General features: G+C 42.7%; 1 protein-coding gene and 1 pseudogene across 1 annotated transcript; both read right to left on the minus strand.

The window, feature by feature from the left end:
- Positions 1-202: 202 nt before the first annotated feature.
- LOC140681357 (otoraplin-like) lies at positions 203-1,619 on the minus strand (annotated as a pseudogene).
- Positions 1,620-2,537: 918 nt separating this feature from the next.
- LOC140681358 (U2 small nuclear ribonucleoprotein B''-like) lies at positions 2,538-10,503 on the minus strand. Its single transcript, XM_072921007.1, has 7 exons — positions 10,234-10,503; positions 9,609-9,756; positions 6,943-7,115; positions 6,303-6,443; positions 5,036-5,086; positions 3,441-3,529; positions 2,538-2,925 (listed from the first exon to the last, which is right to left on the minus strand). The coding sequence occupies exons 1-7, from the start codon at positions 10,501-10,503 to the stop codon at positions 2,766-2,768; spliced, it is 1,032 nt and encodes a 343-aa protein (XP_072777108.1). The 3' UTR covers positions 2,538-2,765.
- Positions 10,504-10,519: the final 16 nt, after the last annotated feature.

Here is a 10,519-nt window from a genome sequence, read left to right on the forward strand (position 1 = left end):
AAACTCAACAACTGTATTTCAAATACATCGCTCTTTTTATAGAGAACATCCTGCAGACCAATTTCATTGGCCTTAAAGTAAAAACATCTCAACCATTGGTGCGTGCTGAATGGCACACGGTGGCAGAACATATCTATAAACAATGTGAACAACAAGAGAGACAGAAAATTATTTACATTCCTTTGAAACTCTTTCCCAGGCCCTAGTCTGGCAGAAACCTCTCCTTTCTCTCTGAATGAACTGAGAATATCCATATATAATTATGTAGCCAGCTGGGCCTTTGTAAATTCCTCACCCTTGTAGGGACAGGCTGACTTGCCTCTTGATAGACATGTTGTTCTGACACTGAACTGCTAGGGAAATAACCAACTGTCCCCATAGAGTCTTTATACTGTTCTCCATAAACTTTCAAGCAAGGAGGTGTATAATGAGATACCTTAAAACAATCCTCATCTGCTTTGAGCTGGTTTATCACTTAGCCAAAAGGAGTTACCAGTAGTGTTCTTAATGTGGTTTACATCTCCTAGGCTCTAATCAGCTGGCACATGAAACAAACCATTGACAGAAGTTCTGATCTAGGCATACATTTTTTTGAGTAAATGAATACTGCTTATAGTTTATCTGGATTTTTTTTTTGTAAACACAGCCAATTTTTATATTTGCTTCCCTTAAATTTAAGACTTTAAAGGCCCCTGTGATAAAAGATTTATCCTCCACTGTTTTCATAAACAGCCACAGAAATAAACTGTTGAGCCATTCTGTAAAGGTTCAGTTCATAATTACCATATAGCTATTGATTAAAAAAAGAAAAATATTAAAGCCCTTCAAGCCTTCTCAACCAGTTTAAACATTCACTTTTAAAACTAAGTTGCTGCTTTAAACCCCACAACAGCTCAGCATTTGCAACCATTTCTTGACAGCAATGTGTGTTAATCTACTTCTAGTTTATTCATATTCACAAGAATCAACTCTTACACTTGCAGCCCAGAATTCCCCAGAGTCTTCTTCATTCATTAGTTTTGAATGAACAGAAATTCACTGACCCTTCTTAATATTAATGAAACTGCAGTCTGAAGCATTATAATCCTCTTCTGCTCTGGCAAGGGAATTGGTGTCTGGGGAAAAAAAAAAGCAACAAAAAAATGAGGTAGATGCATTCAAATACATACATACTTTAACAGAAATATAAATACACGTGACCTTGTAGTAAAACTATTCCTACATATAAAAGTAGGTTATCTTGAAACAGTTAAAGTCTTCAAGATTTTGTTCTGTGCATTTTTCTATTTTCCAGTAACCAAAATAACAGCTTTAGAAGCAATTTCAGCACTGAAAGTTAGAATCCCTCCCTACACTTTTCACTTAAGTGAAAAATGTCCCTTTAAGAATCCCATTTTTTAGTAAAACTGTGTGTGACATTCTACATAGCCAGTTGACAAGAAAAATATATGACAGAGCTAAACAAGCAAAGTAGTTTTGCCTTCACCCCCAGCATTATTTTTTAAAATTATTTTGTCCTCAAAGTTAAAGCAAATTTACTTACAGACACAGTCATCATCAGGACACAGCTTCTTGCTGGTAAGCTTCTCCATAAAAATTCCAGTTGTGAGAGGACACATTGTTCAGAGACACAAAAATAAAGTCATCAAATAAACACTTTTTGTCACTTTTCTTTGCTGCAGCACTTGCTGAGTGTGTACCAGGTCCAGCAATCCCCATCTTTTATGGAAGAGGCAGAAAACTGGACAAACACACCGGGCTAACAGGTATGGGCTGTGGCAACACTGCATCCCACCAGAGGAGCTGGAGGCAGGGGGAAAACCTCAGACCCAACTCATAAAGCTGAATCCCCTGCCAAAGCCATTCTGTATTAATATTTTAATCAGCAACTGTATTCTTTAAACACTCTAAGCCCTCCTAGAGCTGTCCATAGTCTTAATCATACTTCAAGCAAAGTCTGAGAATGAAAATTAAGTCAGACCCTGGTAAGAAGCAAATGAAATTACATCCTTCTTAATCCTCCAGTCCTTAATTTTCACAAATGCTCACTGACAAGCACAATCTTCCATGGACCAAAAACCCTCAGTGGCAGAGATTTCCCTGTTCTTGTCTACAAAAAGGACCTGCAGGGACAATAGCAGAGAGATGCAATGGAACAAATCATTAGGGAGTAATCAGATACAATACGGTATTTCACGTCACACAAAACCTATTAAGTTTTTAACAAGTAAGAAAAAATAAAGTCAATCAAACCTGAGAAACCCAGAAGCATTAGGACATTTATTTTGGAAAAGCCTGGCTAAAAACCTGAAACTTTTATGTTTCCTCTCAGGACTTTCCCTTGAGAATGAGGGTGAATGCTCTGTTTATTCTGAATATGCTGGCATTCAGCATCCCTGATCATACTTTTGCTCTGGAAAGAAAGCTGTTTTTAGCACTCACTTCTGAGAAATAAGGATCACTTTAAAAGTTCTTAAACTGAATAAAGCCCTGCAAGGTTAATCAATAATGAGACAGACTTGAGGAAAAAACATGGCTCAAAACCAGGATAATTATATTTTATTTTTTAAAAATTAGTATTTCAACAGAAAAAATCGTTATCTGGGTGATGTGTGGAAATTTTACATGTCCCCTGGTCATTGTGGCAATTCTATTTGAGTCTTTTTTTTCTGCAGAGAATAGCAAGCATGCTGACTGACCAGAGTAGCAATGTTTAAAAAAAAAAAAAACACCTATCCACAGAACTCCTTTACAGGAGCATATAGTTATTTCTTTGCATAGGTGATTTTCATGGCATGAGATGGAGGGATCTTGAATCCCTGGAGAGCGTCTCGAGCAGCCCCTGCTTGGTTCTCGTTTTCAAACTCCACGAATGCGATGTCATGGCGCCCCGGCACTAAGCGTACTTCTTTGAATCCAGGAAACCTTTAAAATAAGGTGAGAGTCAAGAAATACTTCTTAGCTCAATATACATCTCTCTTCAGTAGCTCCTTATCAGAAGCATCTACTAGCACAATTGTTATTGCTAATGAAAGATTTAAAGTGAAGGGTTTTACATGTTCTATCCTTAGAACTATGCTTCAATTAAGGAATATTATGTGGAAGCAGTTTAATCAGAGCTGTACACACACAGAAGCAATCAAACTAGTCTTAGAACTGCTCCCTGCTGTCCTATGGACTTTAGTATTACAGTAAACAGCTTAAATCCAGTGCAAATTGATAGTAGATAAATTTCACAATCAAAGCCAGCTATGAAAAAGATCAGATTTGCTTTCTGAACCAAGTCATCAGAACTGACATCTGTAACCTCGCCAGTAAGACGAACAATTGAAATAGCTTCAGAACAAACCCTTATTTCTAAAAAGTGAGCTTGCCAACTGAGAAAACACGTACAGGTTACAGAAGAATTAAAAGAGAAATCATTTCTATTCAAAACTTACTGATTAAATAACATGGACAGCATAATCTCATTTGTTTCCTCAGGCAAATTATTAAGGAAAAGGATATAGTCTGGTGGGTTATCAGGCACCTGCAACAACAGAAATCAAAGCTCAAAAGACTATACATATTTGCATCCAGTTCCTTTGCATCTGTCTGCATGAGTATTTGAACCAAGACTCGCATTCCTTTAGTTTTGCTCATAACATTTTATCTGGGTTTCACCACACTTTTATCAAGATGCAGACAGAGCCCCTTCATTCTTTTACATGGATACATTAATTTGGAGAGGTTCTTCCACAAAAATCACAATACCATACTGTCTTAGATGTCACACTTACACTCAACTAGTCAAGAGCTGACACTGCAGTACTCTCTGCACCCAGGTGCCACAGTAGTGGCTGCAGTGCTATTCAAGACACCTGTAAGGCAGTGGTGGAATGCATGAAGGACTCACAGTGGGAAGCCAAGCCCTGTTTACCTGCAGTACAACCAAAATACTGAGTATCAATCAAAACCTACAAAATCCACATGGTTTTATTACAGAGCTCAATTAAAATGTCTTAATTAGAAACCACTTTAGATTTAGAGCTTTAGTCTTGTAACAGATTTGCCTGCTAATATGAATTTGTTGCCAGCCACCACAGACAAGGCTGAGTAGTTATTTGCTGATACTGGAATCTTCAACTCAACAAGTACATTATAAATATAAAAATTAACTGGACACCCCAACTTTAAACATTGTCAAAGCAGTGCCAAAAAAAAAGTCTCAGCAGAACAATCTCCTTTTACTGATGGAAATATTCCAAGTAGCGCCATTAGAAAATAAACTTCTGAAGTTCAAAGAAATACCCAAAGACTCAGTGTTGTGCTTTGATGCAAACTGACATACATATATTGTGCCTGAAAATCCAGGGAGCAAGACCTTTTCCCCTGTTGATTATGTATGCAATGGCAGTACTCCAGAAAGATGTGGGGCAGGGCAGGCAAAGATATTCTTCCATGGTACTTGCCCTCCTGCAAATCCTGGCTCTTTACCACTTTCACTTCTAACATGAATCTTTTAGAAAGTCACTGAGCAGACAAGATGAATGAAGCGTAGGGAGTTGTTCCTACATCTCCACATAATACTTTGGAAAATAAGACACTTGTGAGAAAAAAGAAAAAGTGAGCAGAGAACCCCCAGATTCCTGAGATAAAGCTTTTAGGCAGCTATTTTGGAATCCTCTGTTGTCTTCCTTTTCTTTATCTGCTGCTAGAATAAAGTAAGTTAAAGGGAACTTATTAGCAATGAAAAAAAAATCAAGAATCCTTCAACTGATACTAAGCACAGTCCAAATTTAAGAATCCAGTATGATTTGGTAATAGTGCTGTTTTCTGTATAGTAATGAGAAACTGCAGATTCTCATTTCCTGTCAACCAGATACAGTAGAAAAGGGATTTGTTTTGTTTGTTTACTGTCATGTAGCTCTTAGACAATGTTTCATAGGACAAAAACAAAGCTGTAAAATATATCCTCAAGTTTCCATGTGTAACAAATTATTATTCATAGAGAATGATTAAAAACATTAGTGCTTTTAGTAATAAAAAACATTACCTGATTCTGTGGTGTAGTCCCTGGGGCACTGGCTGAATTCTGTGTTGCTCCCTAGCAAATAAGTACAAAATAGTTTTACAAAGGTATTCCATTAGAAATAAATTAGGGACATATCACCATGTTTCTCTATAATTCAAGACATATGTTAAAGGTTTTAGTGAGCTGCAATCCAAGGAACATTTGGTGCCTATGAGGTACTTCCCAAAGGGAACAAATTGTGTGAATTTTGCATAGCTTCAAAACCAGGCAATCAAAAGAAATAGCATCAGTACTACCTGATCAATCTAATGGCTGAGTCAAGTATTTCTCCACGTTACAAAATTTCAGTTAATAGATAAGGAGGAAATAGTTTTGAAAATGAAGGCCTAGACAGGTATCCTGGTTTCACCTGGGACAGAATTAATTTTCTTCTTAGTACAGTGTTTTTGAATTTAGTATGAGAGCAACACTGATAACAAACTGATGTTTTGGTTGTTGATAAGTAGTGCTTGTTTGTATCAAGGACTTTCCTGTTCCCCACACTCTGCTAGTGAGTAGGTGCACCAGGAGCCAGGAGGGAGCCAGGAGAGCTGACCAGAACTGGCCAAAGGGACATTCCATAGTAAAGAATATCATGTCCAGTATATACACTGGCAGGATCTGGTCAGGTGCCTTGATGTTTTCTGCTATACTCCAGCACAAAACCTACTAAATGTTGTTACTTTATGCACGCCAACCCTTAGAGGAGATAAATTCCAACCTAACTCCTGTTACTCTAACATGGAACATCTAATATCTGAGGTAAATTAATTGTCTTGTTCTCATTTACCATTCTTCTGTCCTTATTAGGCAACATGGAATTAAAACACTGAAGAGAAAAGGTGTTTGAGCACTTGAAGCCAGTACTAAAGATAAGCACACTCTCCTTTTTTTTTCCTTTTCTTAAGAGGCTAGTTTCTACTTTGGTTTGTTGCACCTTTGCCCTACATCCTTACTTTTATGTGGTAATAGCAAACGAGAAAAAAGAATGAACAGCAAGGACTATATAACCAGCCCCCTCTCCTTCTACTTCTAGTAAATGCTCAAGAGCTCCAGATAGTCAACAGACCCCAATTTAGGGAATTGAAAAGTAACAAAAGACAACATCAAATCCTAAAAAATTATTTAGAATAGCTTTTGTGTGTGTTTTTTTGTGGTTTTCTTTGGTGGTTTTTTTTTGGGGGGGGGGTTTGTTTGTTTATTTGGGGTTTTTTGGTTGGTTTTTGTTCTGAACAGAGAAGCAGCTTACCTGGATAACTTTTTTATTTGGTGCATTTGCTGACTGTTCCAGAGTTTTGGCTTTCTTCTTTTCCTTTCTTGTTTCCTTATCAGCAAAAGTCCCACGCATTTTAGAGATGATATCAGAGTCTGTTTTTGCATACTGAATATGCTTTTCAAAAGAAAAAATTAAAAAAATAAAAACAGAGTATATTCTGCAGTCAATAATACTGAACATTTTGCACCATGCACATTAACTGTGTATTGACACCCTTTTTTTTTGCAGAAACCTTTTATATTAAAACATTGTTATAAAATGTAGGTACACTTATGAAGTAAACAATTCTCAGTTTTTTCTGAACACAAGTACAGAAGTCTAAAAAAAACCCTAATATGGAAATTACTAACTTTAGTTCATTGAAATTGGAACTCCATTTATCTAACATCTTTTTAACATCTGTCAAGGTAACACCTACAGAGAGATTCATTTGAGCTACACAGAGGACATCTGAGAAAATCAGAACTAGCTTCTATTAAAACGGAGTTTTCAGTCCCATTTTAAAGGGAGTTAAAATTTGACAGTGATTTCTCAGATCTCTGCAGAAATGTAAATTCAGCAAAACCCAAACTTCTTAAACAGAAAAGGCAAGTATCTTACAAAAACAACTTACCATTGGTTTCCCATAAAATGGAAAGCCTTGTAGCTGTCTCAAGGCATTGGTGGATGATCCAAGTTCTTTAAATATAACAAATGCCTGTCCTCTCATCTTCATGGTCTTTAAAGCCACAATGTTGACCACATGACCAAACTGTGAGAACAACGCATACAGGGACCTCTTCAGCTCTGGGCACCAGGGAGAAAACAGATTACAACAGGTCACAGGCAAATTCCCACTTCTACCAAGACTGCTGTCCTTTGGGAACAAGAACAAGACAATAAAAAGCAAAGAATTACGGACATCCAGATGCTCTCGGACACTAGGTCATGAAAAGCATGCCTTGTGAACAAAGGAATAACCTTAAAAGCAATAGCAATAGCCTGTTGCATATTCATATATCTCATACATGATGCATAAATTCCTTGCAAATTAAGAACTCTTCTAGATTTTGTCAACTTCTATACTTTAATCATGGTGCTTCCATAAAGACTGAGAGAAGGTGGAAGAATGTTTGTCTTTTCCGATAAGGAGGTTGTAACTCTTTATGGGCCACAAGTCACTGCCATCTCTGTGTGAAGAGTTTCTTGATTATCTCATCTCTTGCTTGAGCTAGTAAAAAAATACTACATGCAGGGTTTCGATTTTAACATTATGTTGTAACCTAAAACTCTATTTAACACACTACTTAAGAGAATTAATACAGCATAACTTTCTAACATTACACATATAATATTCATTGTAACATTTGTAAAAAGCCAATCATAAAATATGCATTCTTCACAGAAAGTGTTGCAATGGTAAAAATAGTCAAAACCCCTTAGGAATTGGAAGGAAAACCTGAGGCAGTGGCAGCTAACACCTCAGAAACCCGTGGCTTTTGCTCCTCTCTTCGACCTGAGAGCTTCCTGGGCAGGGGCAACTCTTCCAATTGCATCAGCGTGGCCATGGCTGGGAAGGCAGCGAGCAGATGGATTTAGCTTCTCCTGTGTGGTAGGTAAGGGACAGGCGAGCGGAAGATTACGGGGTGTGACGGAAAGATAGACCCCTCCCCCTCTCTCTCTCCCCCACGCTATCTATTGACCCCAGGAGCCTCAGAAGAATGCAGCCACACCTGCCCTGGTAAATTTCCACTACCCGGCTAACCCCTGAGACCCCCAACCCCCCTCTGACGCAGCAAAATCCCCCAAAACTATTTAAACCCACGAGATAGAATAATAAACGCTTTTCAACCGTCTGCCATATTGGTGTCTGCGTGTGTTGATTAGCCCGAGCAGCCCGGCCGGGACCAGGCTGCCGTGCTGTTCCCTGAACCAGGTCTCTGGTTGTCCTTTATAAAGGCAACACTCCTGCCAGCCCCTGAAGTGCCAGCTGTCATTTGTGTGCGCTGAGGATTCCGCTTCAGACTCGGAACTGGCGCAGCTGCTCCTGGGGCGCTGCTGGCACGCGGGCGCAGCGGTGCTGCAGCAGCTGTCCCGCACACAGGGAGGGCTCTGGAGCCTCCCAGGGCCCCCAAGGAGCGGAGCAGGGAACGTGCCGGGATCTGCTGCAGGGCCGTGGGGTTGTGGGGGATCCTTCGGTCTCTTGGATGGGGCAGGGAGGGGGCAAATGGAATCAAGATGAGACAGGGATCAGGCAGCCCCACACCAGGCAGCATTTTCTCCTCTGAGCTGAGCGAGCTGGTGAATCCTGCGGAGCAAATGAGACCCGGGAGTGAGGGAAAGGCTGGCTGGGAAGGAGTCAGATAAACCCGTGTGGGCATTTCCCTTTCCAAGGGGCTCCTGGGAAGACAAAGGAGACAAGAAGGATTCCCCATCTCACGACATTCCCTTATTTCCTTCAGTAGCGCTATTGCAGTCACTGCATACAAGAGTTTACTTGATCCCTTTGATGCCAGGGAGCACCAAGAACTTGAACCTCGCTGGAGTCCAACCCTGTCTACCTATCACCAAGCAGAGGGAAAAGATAAAGAACCTGGGTGGGGGTTGAGCCAAAATGGCATTTTGCCACTTCTGATCTCCTCCCAGCTTTTGCAGTAGGGCAACAATCCCATCGCTGCAAACCACTCCCCTTTGCAAGGCACATGTGGACCTCGCTGGTAGCTCAGGGCTCCTGAAGGGGCTGCTGCAGTTGGCAACTGGAGCTGTTGTTGAACTTTTCACATTGCTTAACCCCCCCCTGCCAAATGCCATCAAGTGGCTGAGGAAGGACACAAAAAGATTACCCTGGAGGAAGTGAGGCCAAAAGCTTAGAAAAGGATGAAAGAAATGCTCTGATGATGACAATGACAAAAAACACAATTTATTTTTGACAGCAAATGAGCACCCACCACCCTCCAGCCCTCCCAGACTGGCAGGCCGAGCGGGGCCGTTTCCATGGCATGAGGAGCTGGCAGCCTGCGGAGAGAAACCAGAGAGCCACGGTCAGTCACAGAAGGCTCCTGTGCCCCTGTCCCACCATGGCCTGTGCCCGGGCCAGGCTGCTGGCTGTGCTCAGAGCCCAAACCTCCTGACCCATTCTCCGTTTCTAGAGAAGGGCAGCATGGCAGGCCACATTCCATCTCCTCCGCTTAAGCACAGCACAGCAGCCTCCTCAGCAGCTGCAAGGGCGGGATGCCCGTGTGCCTGCTGCCCTTTGCCCGAAGCCCTTCTGCCAGCCGAGCTGTGGAGCCGGGTACCCACCTCTGCAGACCTGCTGCCAGGAGAGGAGCCGATTCCGCACGAGGTCCTCATCCTTCTTGAGGGGGATGTCCCCACAGACCATGACCCCTAGGGTAGCGCTGGCACTGGACACGCTCCATGGATGGTCCGGGCACCAGGTGTAATCTTTCTGGGAAAACAAGGAACAATTGCATGAAAGTCAATTCAAAACAAGACCTGGAAACAAGAAAAAGCGCCAAAGCCTGTCAGTGTTTCATGGGCCTGAGGAGGGTCTGACCACTCCATGCAGGAATTAAACCTGTCCACGGGTGGGGAAAAACCCCACCATTCCCGCCCATAAACGCACCCCTTCCCCAGGGGCCTGCAGACCAGCTGGGGCACGGCTTCCAAACCCGTCCCCCTCTGCTGCCCCCACCCACATGGATAAATGCTTTTGTCAGGCTGGCTGCCCCCGCCCCAGCCCGTGCCGGGCTGGCTGGCAAAAGCTGTCAGCAAGGCCAGGAGCTGGGTCCCCTTCCACAACATCCGTCCCCTGTCCCAACAAAACCAGCTTGGCGGCCAGGGGAAAAATTAATATTCCCCAGCACCGCTGAGCGGGGAACCTGCGACGCGTGGCCAGGCCGAGCCCCGCCATGCCTGGAAGCACCAGCATGGCCTGGCTGAGCCCCGCCATGCCTGGAAGCACGAGCACAGCCAGGCCGAGCCCCGCCATGCCTGGAAGCACGAGCACGGCCAGGCCGGGCCCCGCCACGCCTGGAAGCACGAGCACGGCCAGGCCGAGCCCCGCCACGCCTGGAAGCCCCAGCACGGCCAGGCCGAGCCCCGCCACGCCTGGAAGCACCAGCACGGCCAGGCCGAGCCCCGCCACGCCTGGAAGCACGAGCATCCCCTGCCCCTGCGCCGGCTGGGGACTCATCTTGATTTCATCGGGG

This window comes from Taeniopygia guttata, chromosome 35 (genome assembly GCF_048771995.1).
Source record: "Taeniopygia guttata chromosome 35, bTaeGut7.mat, whole genome shotgun sequence".
NCBI lineage: Eukaryota > Metazoa > Chordata > Aves > Passeriformes > Estrildidae > Taeniopygia > Taeniopygia guttata.